This window comes from Pseudopodoces humilis, chromosome 15 (genome assembly GCF_049639895.1).
Source record: "Pseudopodoces humilis isolate 2021_Gansu_Grassland_sample_001 chromosome 15, ASM4963989v1, whole genome shotgun sequence".
Lineage (NCBI taxonomy): Eukaryota > Metazoa > Chordata > Aves > Passeriformes > Paridae > Pseudopodoces > Pseudopodoces humilis.
This window is the reverse complement of record NC_142214.1, coordinates 81,669-98,519: the sequence shown is the minus strand read 5'-3', so window position 1 is coordinate 98,519 and position 16,851 is coordinate 81,669. Positions and strand designations below refer to the sequence as shown.

Sequence of the window (16,851 nt, the reverse complement as noted above, 5' to 3'; positions counted from 1 at the left end):
AAGGAGCAGGAGCCTGTGTCCTACAAACTGCCACTGCAGATGGTCTGGTTTGTCTGCTTTGCCAGAGGCCACGGGCTGAATGGAGCATCAGGATAAGCCTGGTACCAGCTACAGCAGTTGCTGCTGGCACCAAGGCTCTGACACGCCTGCACATCCCAACACCCGCAGCACTGCTGCATCCCAACACCCTGGTTGGAGGCAGAGGGAAGTAGGTGTCAGCTAAGGAAACGCTGTGGGAATATATTTCTGAACACCCATTTGAAGTCCAAATCCTTGTGTCTTCATGGATCTTTTTTATACAAATAACTGGAGGCATCATTTGTAGTGGATAAACTTGTAGTTCAGCAGCTGTCCATCAACACAGCAATACAGAGCTTGATGTTTTTGTCTGCAAGAGAGGGCAGGGGAGGAAAACCAGCTGTGCTGGATCAGACAAGGCTTTTCTGCCAAAAATAGTGTAGGAATGCAAGCAGAAAGCCCAGATATTTTAACCATAGTTTAAGCAACATATGGCAGCAGTGTTCTGTGCTGGACCAGGCATAAAATAGGACACTGTCATAATGCAATATAAATGTTACGCTTCCCTGCCAATCTGTCAAAGGCAGTTGTACATTTGTTTCTAGGTTGCTGCAGATATTTATAAAATCTTTGGAAGTTTGGGAGAGGCAGGGAGAGTCATAAAATCTACAGTAATGGAGTAATTTCCCTGTGACTGGCTGATGACTTGAATAAGAGAAGTCTGGACTCAGGATTTATACCCTCCCTTTCAGAAGGAATCAGGGGAAGAATAACTCACACTGGCAGCCAGCCACGCCCCTGGCCTGTGAGTCATCAAGAGCAGCCAAAACCGCTCCTGCTCAAATATCAGGATGCTTCAGAAAGAAAAACCCACTCTGTTGGCAAAATAGGTTTTACATGGGGAGGGGCTTTGCAGTTGCTACAGCCCAGGAAGCTGGGAATTCACTGTGCAGTTGTCAGGCAGTTGTGTAACAAGCAGGGCAAGGGAGAAAACTGACTCACTGACAGCACACAAGGTTTACCATGGATGTTGCCCATTAGAACGTGGGCTGGCTAGACTGGTGTGTGAGTATGGCATGGCTGGGCTTTTTAAGGCAACGGCACCTGGAAGTCATAGGCACGGACCTGGTCCCCACTGTGCAAGGGGTAGGAGCAAGATAAAGTAAGCCCCTTCCACAAGAGGTCACAGTTTGTGTTGCTCCAGGTCCAATCTAAGGATGAGATGTTTTCCTATTGGAACATAAAACCTCTGAGGAGAATAAAAGCCCAGCTGGGTTCCTGTAACTCCTACCAAACTTCCCCTTCAGAATGAGTTTTCCATGCTGACATTCAGACTGAAGGAGACTAGAGGAAAAGCAGCCTTGGAGTTTGTCTTTTCCAATTTTTGCTCACGTTTCATGGCTGTATCACCCTCTCCTCTTGCAGTGTTTTCAAGGCAGAGCTCCAAATGTGGTCCAGGGACTTGCACACCCAGCACAGGGATTTCTGCACACTGCTCTGTTCTGCTTTTGAGGTCCATGTGCACACAAGGTCCCCACTGCAGGTGGGAAACTTCAGCTCTGGAATGCAGAAATGTTCTTAAATCTGAAGAGAAGCTACAAGACCAATCTTAAAAGTCCTTCACAGTTTACTGAAATGTTAATATCTGCTGTTGTGTCTTTTGAGCACCATGGGACACAGAAAGGAGGTGATCTGAGTAGTGTTCCAGAGTGTGGTGTGGGGTGCAGTAGCAGTGAAGTACTGGAAATTACTGGGTGGCTTGAATCCCATGTTTTTACGCCTCTGCAGCATCCAACAGGATTCTAGGCCTGCATGCTGCCAGATCCTGCAGGAGCTGGAACTGCTCTTAGCAACAAGGCTACTAAGTCTCTGCACAGTTAAGATGAGGAAACTTCTTACACTCTGGCAATTTTTTTGATGTTAATATAGAATCAAATCACTAATTATGAAAACAGATGTGTCAGAGCAGCAGCATTGTCTCCAGCATCAGATGGGGACAGAAGCAAGCCTAGAGACTGGTTTGCAAAGGGAAGAGCTCTGAGTGTGTGAAGGAGGCAGCTCTAGGAGTTGCTGGGATGATCTGAGTCTTTCCATGGGCAGCTCATCTCCTGGGGATGACACTCCTGTCCTTCCTTGGCGTGGCTTGAAACCCTCTCTCACATGACTAATGGCAACGGTCCATGGACAGCAATCAAAATAGTGCCTAACCTCTTTCAGCTGGATAATGAACCCAGAAGGACTCCTCTAAATAGAAGACTGATTGTATTGGCCAAGTGTTCAGCATTCCTCCCCACTCACTGGAATAGCCCACACTGCAGATGCAGAGATGACCTAAAAGCATTCACTGGAGAGCTAAACTTTGACTCACCTTCAACAGTGCTTACTTGGATCCCAGAAACATTCCCAGTGGGGAATCACAGTACTGAGTACTATTTACTCTTCTACAGTTTTAAGTGGGATTTCAAAGAAATACTGCAATTGGACATGTGGCTGCAGAGCTGGCACAACCTAGGAGTGCCTTGGATTGCAATTCAACTTCTACCATGATGGAAGGGTTATCCGAGCCCAGAAAACTACCCTCACTGCTGACTGGGAGTATCCATGCTGCAGATGCCATGCACTTGTCCTGCTCTGATAGATGTGCTTTGAATTGTTGTGCCCTGTTCCTGTTTTCTTTACAGGCTTTACTCTTTGCTGTGATGTGGAGGAATGGTGGACAGCTGGATAAAACTCAGATGTTGTTTTGTTTCCCCAGATCAGCTGTCAAAAGGGCCATGTTCACATCTGTCCTCTCTTAACTCCGCGGCTGGAGACGCCCAGAGTGACTCCAACGGCACAACTTCCCAGTCAGCAAGGGGGTTACGGAGGCAGTCCAAGCCTGTGGTACCCTTTATTTAATGTGTAATCATGTGGTTTGATGGCCTTGGGGGTAGAGGAGTTTGATTCATACCTCTGGGTCAACACCAGAGGTTGTTCTCCCCTGATCTCCCTCATGGGTTTGCTGTCTCAGCTGGAGAGAGCCCCACAGGTTCTCCAAACTGCAGCGTTTCTCTGTGTGACACAAGAAGAGTGATTCTTATCTGCCACCCATTGCACTGGGAAAGTAAATTAAAGCTTTGGAGGGACCTTGTGATCCTCTGAAGGGAATGTTTACACAACAGCAAGATATTATTGGTTGTTATACAGAGCAATACTGAAAAAACAGCTGTCACAACAGAGAAGAACAATGGCTTCTCCTAGTGGTTTCTGTTTTTTTGACTATTTACTGATGTTTTTCCACGTTTCTTTCCTTAGGAGATGACCGAGAATGGCAGTCATCAGCTGGTGGTAAAGGCCAGGTTCAATTTTAAGCAGACCAATGAGGATGAACTCTCTGTTAACAAAGGAGACATTATTTATGTCACCCGAGTTGAAGAAGGGGGTTGGTGGGAAGGCACCTTGAATGGAAAAACAGGCTGGTTCCCAAGCAACTACGTCAGAGAAATCAAATCTACTGGTAAGCAAATTGCTTTCAAGGGCTGATTGAATGACAGTGGCATAATGCAGTGAAGACCCTCGTGCCTTTGGGAAATTTCTGCTATTTATTAAGGACAGTTTGTGTACTTCAGACAGCTGGGCTAATGGAAGGATGAGTGAAAGGGTAAAGTGCAGTGTTTCAGATGAATTGCTTGAATGTAAAAATTGTCTTTCTCTTGCTCCCCCCAAGCCCCAGCAGCATGGAAGCAGGGGTATTGTCAGAGGATGAGGACAGAGACGGATGTGGGTCTCCTTTGTCCTGAGGAACTGTCAGGTCATTCCAGTGTCTGAGCACAGAACTAGCTTTTTGTTAGAGACCTTGGTCAGGCAATGTATTTGTGTTTGATCCTGGCTTTTCAGGCATCAGTGGAATGGGTGCTCACTCTCACGGTGTGGAATCCAGCAAAAATGCATGGCCACAGGGCATGGTCCCTGTTTTGGTCCATAGTAATGGTTGATTTCAAAGTACATTTTCCCCCAGATGCTTCTGCTGCAGTATTGAGAAAGGAAGAAGTAGGGGATGATCTGTCCATGACATCTGCCTTTTTTGAGCTTTGTCTTGAGTGTCCTTAACATTTTCTGTGATGTGGTTGTACCAAGACTAGGGTGGTGATGATGTGAAGCCCCTGGCCAACTGCCCTGTGGCATTACACATCCATTCAAGCAGCTCACCCCTGCCCAGGCCTTTGTCTGAGACTAAAGTGTTTTTTTGCAAAATGCAGCTTAACTCCTTAATGTGCCTTGAGGACTTACCATAAACAGAGACCAATTGTGTGCTTGGTGCTGGTTCTATGGCTCAGGATCTGCTCTGGCCTCAAACACTGAGATACCAGCAGGGATCTGCAAAGTAGCAAAATGTGCAGCCGGTTGGACATCCTTGTTTCTACTCTTGCAAAAATAAAGCAAAGGAGGGAAGAAAAAATTCCATTTTTTAGTGCTCAGAATTAGGTCCATTTTTATTTCATTCTAAATTAAAAAAATGATTGTTAGGATATCTCATCTCCCACTGTTTCCCTCTGGGAAATGATGTTTGAGTTGGAGCAGGAAGTTGCAGCAGGGATTGAAGGCTTGTCTGGCACAACTCAGGAATCACTAATTAACTCAGTGAGGGGAAAAGAGATGTTTTAAAAAAAGGAGAGCAAACTTGAGTCCTATAAGGAAAATTAGATGGGAGTTGCATGACATGACACTGCCTCACTGAAGTGAAGGGCCAGTCTCTCAGAGATCCTGATGTAAGAGCCCATCAGATTTTTCTGTCTGCAGAGCTTTTCCCTCCAGATGCTCTCTCGGCACCATTCCACGTGGCAGGAGGGTTCATTGCCCCGGTGTCTGCATGCTCAGGAGATGTGTCTGTATTGCAAGCAAGGAATGAGGAACCATCAGTAAACCCTCCCTGCTCCAGGAACGCTGCTGGGGCTGCAGCTGGCAGGGAGCTGCTTTTCCTACCTCCATAGTGTAAGACTGGTCCCTCTGAATGCAGTTACTTGTTTTTCAGCAGTGTCCATACCTCTGCTGTGTCCTAGGTGTGCCCTTTGGTTGGAAATATTCTGTGAAATAACTGCAGAGCTGAGCTCCTGTGAGCCTTTAGCTGGAAGTGACAGGAAGCACTATAAGGGCAATAATTAGACAGTACATAAAGAGGGTAAATGTATCAATTTCAAGTTTCTCCTCTGCTATCAGTGTGAAAGTAATTGCCTTGTCTAAGTGATTGCAGGGAGACAGGAGAGCCTGGCTGCTGCACATTGCATGGAGCTGTTTCAGTATGTCCAGTGTGGCCAGGACTGGGCCAGCCTTGCTCTGCCTGCCTGCCCCAGTCCAGAGGGGAGATGGTGTTGCTGGCAAAGGCATGCTGCTGGAAGGGAAGGAAAATTGGAGCGGGGATTTGTCCATGTGTGTGAGTGTGAGTGCTGGAGGCATCCACAGGGATTTATTAAATGCAGAATGAGAATTGATTTTCATGGTTTTAGGAACTTTTCATTTAAATCTACATTCAGAGAAGGATTTTGCATCACAAGTGACTGTGGGGGTTGGAGGTCAGCATATTGATTTGGGTTGGCTTCAAGTGCCTTGTGAATCACCTGGATAAAAGCACAGTACCTGTGACTTCTGACAGACACCCAATTTTAAAAACAAATTTAATTTTTAGGGCCAGGTGAAGCAACACTGTAGTTCAAAACATTTCCAGATACTGGGCTGCTGCCAGGGATTTTGGAGCAAACCTGGACGTTGGCTGGCAGAGGCTTCACAAAGCTTCTGGTGTGACTCACTTGGCCACTGTCAGTGTTGTGCATACCACTGGTTTTATCCTAGTTTTTTGTGAAATGGGGAAACAAACCCTGCAATTGAAGTTTTGTGGTCACAGGAGTGAAGTTACGTTTGCTGGACATAATGTGGCGGTGTCTTTTTCTGATGGGATAATGAGAGCAGAGCACTGTAATTTATTCATGGATTTTTTTTTTTTTTTGTACAGAGAAACCACTCTCTCCCAAAGCATTAAAAGGGCTAGAAAACACTCAGCTGACAAAGAATTATTACCCGGTGGTAAGTTTTTAAGTGCTGATCATACATTTTAATAAGTACCATGTTATTAATCTTCTGAAGTGGCTCCTTCCCTTAAAAATCATTGAAGCAATTTGTAACAATTGGGGATGTGACTTGGTGTTTAAATGCAGCTGTTTCCATTCCCTTGATTCAAGGCCACGGAGACAACCACAAATGGAAGTGACTGCAAGATGTCAAAAGTAGAGACTTGAAGTAGACAACTGAGACAATTAAGGAGAGGTGACAGCTTTCAAATCAATGCAGGGAATAAGGCATAGTATTTCCTGTTGATAAAGATGGGGAGATAATGTCATGGTGTAAGCAAGCCGAATCAGGGCTCTGGCCCCTTTCTTTGGTTTGGCTGGAGATGTTACACCCCAAGGTGCCTGTTCTGTGCCTCTGCCCGCAGCTGCAGGCCTTGGAGAATGGGCAGCTGCCACAGCTCATGGCCTGGCTTTGTAACTGGGCTTGGCCTTGGAGCAGGTTCACAGCCTGCCTGGCCATGAATTGCTGCTGCAGAAGGGGTGGGAAAACATCCCCTCCTTTACATATTGCTGCCAAAGTGAGGAGGTCTGGCAAAGCAGGGGTAGTTACCTTCCCCCTGTATCCAGGCTGTGGTGTAAGAGAGTGAAGATGCCTCATGTGAGCATCCCTGGCTCTCAGTGCTGGTGTGGAATCCTGCTGATCAGTATATCTAAATATATTTTGAGCAAAGCAAAGTAGAAGCAGTATGTCCAGGGAACTGGAAGCCACCTCCACCATTTCCAGCACTGAGAAACTGGAGGACTGACTGGGAGTGTGCAGGCACTGGCTTTGCCTGCTGTATGGCCAGAGACAAACCAGCTGCTGAGATGGATTACAGGACCAAACCCAGATTATTACATCTCTGAAGTGGCAAATGAGGTATGCCCTGGCTTGATCTGCCACAGAAGCAGCCTTTACCACCTGCTTTCCAGATCTCCCCAAGTTTGCAAAGTAAAATCTCAATATTTGACCACCAGGACTTTCCTGAGTGTTCTGGGTTCTGCATTAAGAAATGGAATTTCTGGACTTAAAATACACTTCCATGCTTTTCCAGTCTTGGAAGCTGATGTTGTATTCTTTTGACTAATTTGCTAGTACAAAGATCTTCTCAACACTCTGTCTCTCACCCTAGGTGTTGCAAAATATTCTGGAAACAGAACGAGATTATGCGAAGGAACTACAGTCACTTCTGGGGACTTACTTAAGACCCCTCCAGTCTTATGATAAGTAAGATATAAGGGCATCTGAGGTGGAAAGAACACTGTGGGAGCCTTGGGATGTCATGGACAGAGGGCATGTGTTTAGACAGTTGTTCAGTCAGGAGAGATGGGAGAGTGGTATTCTAAGGCCTTTGTATTTCAGTCACTTCTCCTTTCCCAAAATCTTCTTGTGGGAAAATTTTTTGTGCTCTCAGCGTTGTAGGCCTAAATGAGGGTAGTATGAGAGTGACTCTTAGGATGACAGAAACAGGCACATTAGCTTTGGAAACATCCAGCCTCACTCAAAGAACAAAGAAGCCCCATACCACTAGGACTTTCCTCCCATAGGGAAACCCATGGCATGAATCCCTGAAGACAAAACTCTGTGTCTTTGCACACACCTCCCTCCCCACCTCTGGCTCAAATCCCATCTGTCTGTGTCTATTAGACAGCTAAAGAGCTGAGAAGATTAGTGGTATTAAGTGATTCAAATCCAATTAAAATAATCCTTGGCAGCAGACATCTTCAGGAGACTGTGGCCTGTAGCTCACAGATCATGAGTTTTGTGTTCTGCCTGATGCTGTATCTGGGGAAAGGGAACGTTTTGTGTCTTTTTTGAAGGACTGCTGATGAATAAAAATGCAGTGCTCCTGAGAGCAACTTCTCTTTGATGGTAACTGGTGGTGTGGCTCTTGTAGGCTCAGTGCCGGGGACATCATGGCATTGCTGGGAAACATGGAAGAAATCTCTGCTTTTCAGCAAACACTGAACCAAGCCTTGGAGGAAGTTGCAAAGTAAGTTTGTGTCATAGCAGTGAGGTTGTTAAGCTTTTCAATTGTACCTAAAAGTAATAGTAATAGAAGTAATAAATGAATAGAAATATTCATTAATGTTCCTTCTGTCTGCTGTCTTAGACTTGTTAAATATAGAAGATAAATGGAGTGAGGAAAGGTAGCAGGCAGTACTTTGGCAGGAGGGAAGGTAGAAGGAACTCTGACATTGCTGGTGTTAAGGCATCTGCTGAATGAATGTCACTAGACCCGACACAAAAGTGTGCCTAACCCCAAGACGCAGACACATGCAGGGTGGGAGATCTGGCAGGCGTGAAGATGGGAATTGCTAGGGAGCAAAGAGCAAATTATTAGAGGTAATAATTTCTTGCAGGGAGGCTGACAGACATGTTTAGCCTTAGCTAAGGGCTGTAAAGAGATGGGGAAAGACTGAATATTGGGAATATATTCAGGCTGTGGCTTCTCCTTCTTTCTCTGTTTTTTCATATTCATGGGCAGCCCAGAGAGTGGGACCCACCCCGGCACTGCCCCTAGATCCAGCACGTCTTCATCCTCATCATCCTAGCTGTAGCTCTGCTGGTGAGACATACCATGTTGTGTCACAGGTTATCTCAGGCTGATAATGGGTTGTGATGCTCACTGTCTGCGCCGCAGGAACCCAGACCCACCTGAGGATCCCCCTCTTCCCCAGGTGGCAGGTGTGGGTATTTGCTCAGTGCTGCAGTTATGGGGTGATCTAGGAATGGCCCTGAGCAGTGGGTAGTTCCTGGGCAGGTCCCTGAGAGTGCTGTAGCTGCAGGGTGCAGATCCTGAGGCTTAGCATGGCTGGTGTGTTGGTGTCTGTAGGCTCCCCGAGAACCAGCAGCGTGTGGGAGGCTGTTTCATGAACCTGATGCCCCAGTTCCGCTCCCTGTACCTGACGTACTGTGCTAACCACCCTTCAGCAGTGAATGTCCTCACACAGCACAGGTGAGTGATGAAGAAGGAGATTCAGACTCCTTTAAAAAGTTAACTTTTATTATTAATACTTGGCCTGGCATGGCTGTTGACCTGTGTGTTGACAATAGGGCAAGGGTATTTCCTGCTGCTTGAGCTTTGGGTTTTTCCGCTGGGCCTTTCAGCTTCAGCATGAAGACAGCTCACACCGCTCATGTTCAGAGCTGATCTCACGGGTCCTTTTTGCACATACAGGACTCCCACCTTGGGTCAAACAGGCACTCTCAGCTCTGGCAGTAGCATCATCTGTGATTGTTACTTGTTAAAGGACCCAGATGCTGTTTCAGACCCACTGGTCAAGTGCTCACACACTGACAAATGGGAGGGTGTTCCCCTGTGGCACCATGGTGGGGGGAACACATCGTTGGTCATCCAGTCACCCAGTTGCCCAGTTTATTAATTGAGCTTCTATTCAACCAAATGATTGATTTACAGGGTCATTGGTAGATCGCATTAATAACATCTTTCTTCAACATGACCCATGTAAGTAGACACTTGGATTTGTGTGATGTCCTGCTCAAAAGTGTGTCAGGATGCTACCACTGTGTCATCCCTAATGCAGGTTAGCTGTCCTCCCTGCAATGATGGGAAAGCCAGGACCACATCCATAGTATTTAAGTCTTCCCTTTCTGCAATGGGAACTCACAATGTATTTACTTACCTGCTGAAACCCAGCTTTTATTCAGTGTAACAACAAGCCTGGCTCCAGCAAATGAGTCATTCATGTGATTCCTGAGTCTCACCTCTTTTCCTAAACCAACCAAAGAATCAGCTTTGTCAAATGTACTGACACACAGTTCTCTGGAGCAACGTACATGCAATCACCTGCATCACAGCTTCCAGCAGGGTCCCAGTGCATTACTTCAGCCTCCTCCAGCACAGTACCAGCTTATGCAGGTGCTGCCCTCCTCCCCCTCTCCCCAGCCACCAGATACCTGGCCCTATGCCACTTTGCTGTGCTGGGGACCAGCTGCTGGCACCAGTGTGCCCCAGGGGCTGTGCATTCCAACCCCTGTGGCTACATAGCATCCTGCCCTTCTTTCCAGGGGAGAAGGGTCTTGCTTGGCTAGGAGCTCCCTGCCTGCTCCATGGAGTTGGTGGTGGGTGGGGGGTGCTCAGAGAGGACTCTGTGCTACTTCTAAAGAGGCCCAGCTCAGAGCAGAGCCCTGGCCATCAGGAGAGCATGGGAGGCAGCAAAACACAGCCCTCAGTTCTGAGAGCCCTCCTTGTTGTTTTTGTATCTTTTTATAGTGATGAGCTGGAGAAGTTCATGGAGAGCCAGGGTGCAGCCAGCCCAGGCATTCTCATCCTGACGACAAGCCTCAGCAAACCCTTCCTGAGGCTGGAAAAGTACGTGACACTGCTGCAGGAGCTGGAGCGGCACATGGAGGTAGGTGGGGTGTGGGGCTTCTGGGCAGTCTCTGCCCCTTGATGCTGCCAGAGCTGCTCCCTGAGCTTCAAGAGATACCTCTGCCTCTTGGTATTTGAGCACCATGTGGCTAAAAGTACTCACATCTCCAAGGAGATGTCCCATGTGCCCCAGACATTATCCACCTTTCAGATTAAAAGTGAGAGCACAAGTAAAAGCACAGTCTAGGGTTGGGCTGCGGCTGCTGTTTATTTGCCCAGCTGAGAATAAATCTGTGTTTTTGTTATCATTTGATGAGATTCCTCACTCACTCCCGTGGCTTGCAGGCACATTCCCACCCCTTGCCCTAGGGTTGTGCTTCTGGGTAGAGCAGAGCTGCACAGACAGACATGAATCTGGCAGCTAGCACAGACATAGGGGTGGAGAGTGAGCCCCTGGGAGCAGGGAGAGCAGCCATGGGCACAGAGACTTCCTTGGCAAGAAGCAGGTCTGCTTCAGGACATTTCTTGCCCCAGGGACTGTAGAGATCTCTGCTATTGGAGCTCTGCTACTCACTGCTGATGCACTTCAGCTGCAGAAGGCAAAACTCAGGGGTGGTGCAAGGGGCTGAAGAAAACAGAAGTAACAGTCTGTTTCTAAGCAAGTTTACTTTTTCCCCTCATCCAGTTTTAATTCAGCACACTTTTCCATGACCTACTATCAAGCCAAAGGATTACAACTTCTGTGCTTGAGCCAGGGATATGCCTGCATAGTAGAGGTCATGAGAGCCTGCAGGGTAGGCACACTCCAGACCTACCTGTACCCTCTCACCTGGCTGAGCTGAGCTGCAGGGGCTGAACTGAGCCTGTCTGCAGCCACCATGCCCATGCAGGGATAGAGTGCTCTTTGCAGGATATGCACTGTGCTCTTTGCCTGCTCTTTGCAGACAATTCAGCAGTAGATTTGGGGACACACACATCACCTATTCCTCTTAGTTTTTAAGCTGAGTGTGGGAGTTTTGTTGCATGAATCAGTAGGGCTGAGGTTTAAGCTGTGATGCTGTGGGAAGAGGATGGCTGTGTGCAGTGTGGATGTACACCACAGCATTCCTTGCACTGCTGCAGAGCTGCTGAGGGGCCAGGTGTGTTCAGGGCAGCCACTCATCCCACATTCCAGATAAACAATCCCAGGCTGTGGGGACAGCTCCATCACAACCTAGACACCTTATGATTTTCTTGGCATGAGGACTTGGTGGTGAGGAGCAAGGCCCTAGACCCAGTGGAAAATTCTGGGAGAGTACTAGCATAGGGTTCAGAGATGAGGGTCACCATTCTGCTTTTACCTAGCTCAAGAGCTCTCTGCTCAGACATTCCCTCCCTTAAACCCAGAGGTGAAGCCCCCTTGATGCTTATTGATTTCCACCCTTGATATGGCAGTGGCTGGAATACCTGGCACATCAATGGAAGTTTTCTTCCTGATGGTGCGCCCTGCACCACTGCCTGTTTTCATTGTTTTTTCTTTGCAAGTCAGATTTGTTCTAAGTCAAATCACACCTATTCTTGCTCTAGCCACTTCACACTTGTTAAATTGGTATCAGTGAATTGCATAGATGCTTTTACCCATGTTGAAGTAGATGGTGGGAAAGGTACCTGGGGGACTTTGGCCTCCTCCTGAAGCCCATGCTGCCTGTATCTGCAGCCCTGAGTGTCCTGGGACAGTGGTTGATGCTCAGGATGGGTTGTTGCTCCGGGTGGGTGCCACTGCTGCTGATGGCTGAGAAATTTGCTCTCCCTTCACTAGGAGGCGCATGCAGATCATGAAGATGTTTTGAAAGCTGTCACATCCTTCAAGTCCCTTGTGGTAGGTGGCAATTCTTAAAATAGAGCACTCCATTTCAGGTCTGCATTTCATGAAGAATGAGTCAAATATGACATTTGTCTCCTCATTAGGAAAAAAGGTCTTTTGAAATGGAAAAGATGGGTTACAAAGAAACTTAATTTCACATTTCAAGCCTAGAGCTGCTCCTCTGGCTGCAGCAAGTGCATGCTGGCTCTATGGTCTCAGAGTAGAGATGGTGGATCTCCAAGTTTCTCCTCTATTACTGAAAGCCACGTGTGGGCTGTGGTAGCAGTAGGGTCCCTTTCATCTCCTGTTGTCTCCATTCCCTAACCATTTGCCACCTGAAACTAGACCACTCCTTGCTCATTGAGGGGGAGGTTAGTACAGCTGTGACTGACCTGAGTGCTGGTGCCAATGGGAAGTTCCCCTCTGAGCCCATGGAGTAACTCTTGGTTTTGCTGAATTTTGCTCCATGGGCATCAGGAGGCTTTGACCACATGCCAGTAATTTGTGGCTCCAGATGCCATGGCCATCGGTGGGGAACAGAGAGAAAGGATGAGTCAGAGATAAAAAACCTTTTTCTGTGAACTCTGTCACCTGCACACCTCAAAGTCCTGCCACACTGAGATGAAATAGAGGGGGAAAAGCCATCCGTGTGCACAATGGTTTTACCTGGAAAAGCTTTTTTCGGTTATTAAAAAAGCTCTAGTCTCTCTTGCTTTGTAGGCACAGAGAACCTTTCACTATAACCACTGCAGATATGGTCTAGCTTCCTTCCTTTAGCACAACAGATGTCACATGTTTGTGACAGATGCAAGTATTTTGCAGTGCAGATAAAAGATAGGGAGGAGAAAGTTCATAGAAAACAGGAAAGGGCGATCATGTTACATTTACTTAGAAACTCAGCACCCTTTCCATTTATTCTGGAAGTTAACAGGGAAATAACTCATTTAAATTACAAGGTGTCATTAATCTTTAGGAAATCTCGTAAGTGCTGGATGGTTTTACTTGAAATGTGTACTTGGCTGATGAGTAATTTTATGTCATTATGACACTGCTAAAGAGGTTCAGTGTGGATTTGAGGTTAGACAGTCAGAGGTGCCCCTAGTGATGGGCATGTGGTCCTGTTATAGGACCAGGAAGGTTCCCAAGCAAAGGCAGGAAGGGACCAAGGAGCCACTGTGATTCACAGCGGTGCCTCTGCACAGACTGTGATTAACTCCTATGGATTATATGGATTATATTTGGATTTCTGTCCTGGGAACACTGGATTTGGACACTTGGGGAGCTGTCAAAACATACAACAGTTGCAGAACCAGAGTAAACATCCACATTTTGTTTCAAATGTGTGTGGTTTCAAACTAGACCCAATGCAGCCTCTCTCTTTGAAGAGCTGGGTAGTCAATGAATTGGAAAGGAGGAAAATGTCTGTCAGAAAAAGGGGTTTGGAAAAAACCAAGCAATTGGTGAAAACAGCCCTGGTTTGGCTTTACAGCAATTTTTCCTGTTGGCAGAGGGGTCAGTTAAAGAAAGTATTACTTGGATTTGCAGGACTCTTTGTTCAGTCGGCATTGTCATGTCTTGCTGAGAGCTGATGAGAGACTGGTCACCCTCTGGAGCTTCCCTAGTCCCCAGATGCCCAGCAGTGATGCATTCTTTTCAATTACAGCACTTTCAGAAGATTCTTTTTTGTGCTAATCTACAGCACCACCCAGTCCTGCTTTTGGGTTCCCAGATTTTGGTTAGAAAATATCCACCCATCTGACTTGTAGGGGCTTTGCAGTGCTAGAAGTTTAACTCCACTGTTAGAACAAAATGGGCAAAAACTCTCTGAGCAGTAGCAAAATTAAAGACATTTAACTGTGCAGCTGGCTTGGTTTGGAAATTGTGTCCCTGAACTCTCAGAGGTACGGCTGGTTTGGAAAGAAAAGTTTGCTCAGTGCAGTTTGCACTTTCCTTGACATTTGAATGTAATCATTATTTCATAAATCACTAGAATGTGGTTTTTTAACAGACTTTATATAATGGAGCCAAAGCAGGCTTTCCTGATCCCTGACATGACCATCCTTGAGCCCACAGGGCTGTGTGAGTGCTGCTGGTGAAACTGGGATGGTTTGGGTTGGCTCCTGCCCTTCACCTCACAAAGCTCTGCTGTGATTCCCAGTCGCAGTGCCAGGAGCTGAGGAAGAGGAAACAACTTGAGCTGCAAATCCTTTCTGAATCCATCCAGCGCTGGGAAGGAGAGGACATAAAAATGATGGGAAACATCATCTACATGTCCCAGGTTATGGTGCAGTCTGGAGGAAATGAGGTGAGTGTGGTGTTTCTTCTGTGGGCTAAAGACTTTGTGTCTGAATATCCACTTGCTCCTGGGGTAAATGATGCGAGGCAGCAGCTCCTCTCCTTCCAGACCACAAACTGATGATAAATAATGCTGATAAATAATTTTACATTGGGAAGAGCTGTGCAAGACTGTGCACATCTTTGGAGTGTGTCAGGCACCCCACAGGCTTAGCTTCAGGCCTTTGGTGACACACTTTTCAAGAAAAGAAATATCTCAGTGTCATATAGCACATTAATTTCCCTCTTTCTCCCCTGTGACTTACACTGAGAAATGAGAGTGACTAGAAAATATCCTGTATGCAGCACAGGGTCTGCTCTGATGCCCTACCTCAGAGCTTAAAAGTTAAAGCTTGTGCTTTAACTGCAGTGATTCTTGTCCTAGTGGTCCTCATGCATTGCACCAGTGCCTGACACAGACCTTCCCCAGCAGTGCTAAACCCATGTGTGCTGCATGCTCAGTGTAGGAAAGTACCTGTTAGCACTGAATTGCTTGTTGCAATTTTTCCCTGGCAAGGGAGGACCTGTAAAACAAACCCATGCAGCATGTAGTCCCAAAAGTCTTTCTTGTTTGGAATGTGGGATGCTGGGGGACATAAGGCCTTCTGAGGCACTCTACAATGATTGGAATAGGATTAGCAGGATGCAGAGAAAAATCTATGCAAGGAAAACTGGTACATAAATGAGATACTGTAAGGAAGAAAAAAAGCCAGAATAGCTGGTTTAGGGGTGATCTCACAGGCTGTGATTCCAGTTGCTACAGGTTCAGTTTGCTGGAGGCAGCTGTTTGTGATGCATTGCAGACTGCACTAACCTAAATGCTTATCCCCCCAGGAGAAAGAGGAGCGGTATTTCTTGCTGTTTTCCAATGTTTTGTTGATGCTGTCTGCAAGCCCACGGATGAGTGGGTTCATCTACCAGGTAGGCATGCTTAGTTTGAAATTGCAGGGTGTTTGTTGTAGAAAAGCAAATCAGATAGTTCTTATCAAATTCAAGTCCTCTGCATCCTTCCAACTCTCTGTTGTGATGCTAACACCCCAGGCTGGGAACCAGGGCTTGGCTTTACCATGTGCAAGGATAGTCAATGCCTTTGTCCTGATAATTGGTTAAGCAGCATTTGGTAAGTGAATGCCATGAAACTAAAAAAAAAAGGAAAAACCTCAAAACCTGTTGTTTTACCTGCTCTTCTTGAGAGTCAAGTGTGTGTGTAAGGTGTCCTGACCCAGCTGTGGGGTTTTGACCAGCCAGCTGGCTTTCAGTTTTGTGTCATCTATGGAAAATTCCTATAAAGCCCACTACAAAGAGCATGAAAGTTCCACACCGTAAGGTACTAAGTATAACTCTGTATTTCTTGTGTTCTACCATTTTCCATAACATCCAATGGCTGTTGAGACCTTGGCTTTTCTCCAGCTGTGTGAAACTATCAACACTGCCAGGAAAAGGATGCTCTTATTTTGATGTGTCATTTGTCATAGCAAGGGAGATGAAAAATATTTGGGAAATATTTGGCTGGGTTTTCTGGCTTGACCCATCGGTGGGAGTAAGATGAGCAGGCAGTTCAGCATGCAAATTAGAGGGATGGGGAAGGCTTTCAGAAAAAGCCAGGGGAAACTGATCCTTCTGATTTGACTGTAAAAAAGGTTTGCACTGAATGAAGGAAAAGGGCAGCAGATGATTCGGGATGACTCAGTTGTCATGGGAGCCTCATCTCTGGCATTTGACCTAGTTGTGTAGGGAAATCTAGATCCATACCTTAAAGGAGACTTTTTATGCAGTCTGAATCCTTCAAAAATGAATTTTAAATGGCAATTTCCAAAGAGAAAGGAATCAGCAGAAACAAGCAGAACAACACCTGCAGACACTGACTGCTCTTCAACTCTCCCAGGGAAAGCTGCCTTTGACGGGAATGACACTGACAAAGCTGGAAGATACTGAAGGGAATGAGCACATGTTTGAAATCACAGGTCAGTGAGGCCCTCTGCCTGGGGCAGTCCTCCCAGTGCAAACAACAGTTGCCACTGGAAGTACTGGTCCTCCTTCCCCTAATCCCCCACCATGATCTTCCTCCTGCTCTTTTACCATGTGTTGTCTGAGTTTCTGAGCACCTCTGTCCTGCTTGAGGTAATCTCCACCGAGTGCCCTGGAGCTCTGCCTCTGGCTGCCTTTGGAGACCGTAGTGTTTTGTATGAGACAAACCTCTCACCTCAGTAGCACTGCTCTGCACTGGTGTGCCTTGTCT

General features: G+C 46.7%; 1 protein-coding gene across 5 annotated transcripts in view; it reads left to right on the top strand.

Moving 5' to 3' along the window:
* Nucleotides 1-16,851, top strand: part of ARHGEF6 (Rac/Cdc42 guanine nucleotide exchange factor 6) — a 39,225-nt gene that overhangs the window by 10,805 nt on the left and 11,569 nt on the right. For 3 of the 5 annotated variants that reach the window (XM_014255322.2, XM_005526092.3, XM_014255325.2), the window contains 11 exons: nt 2,774-2,901; nt 3,313-3,514; nt 6,005-6,075; nt 7,232-7,326; nt 7,997-8,092; nt 8,936-9,058; nt 10,337-10,475; nt 12,234-12,293; nt 14,437-14,583; nt 15,447-15,533; nt 16,498-16,576. In XM_014255322.2, coding sequence (XP_014110797.1) covers nt 2,774-2,901; nt 3,313-3,514; nt 6,005-6,075; nt 7,232-7,326; nt 7,997-8,092; nt 8,936-9,058; nt 10,337-10,475; nt 12,234-12,293; nt 14,437-14,583; nt 15,447-15,533; nt 16,498-16,576 — 1,227 coding nt within the window. The remainder of the gene's footprint in view (nt 1-2,773; nt 2,902-3,312; nt 3,515-6,004; nt 6,076-7,231; nt 7,327-7,996; nt 8,093-8,935; nt 9,059-10,336; nt 10,476-12,233; nt 12,294-14,436; nt 14,584-15,446; nt 15,534-16,497; nt 16,577-16,851) is intronic. The other 2 variants (XM_014255324.2, XM_088062483.1) reach the window with 2 other exon arrangements.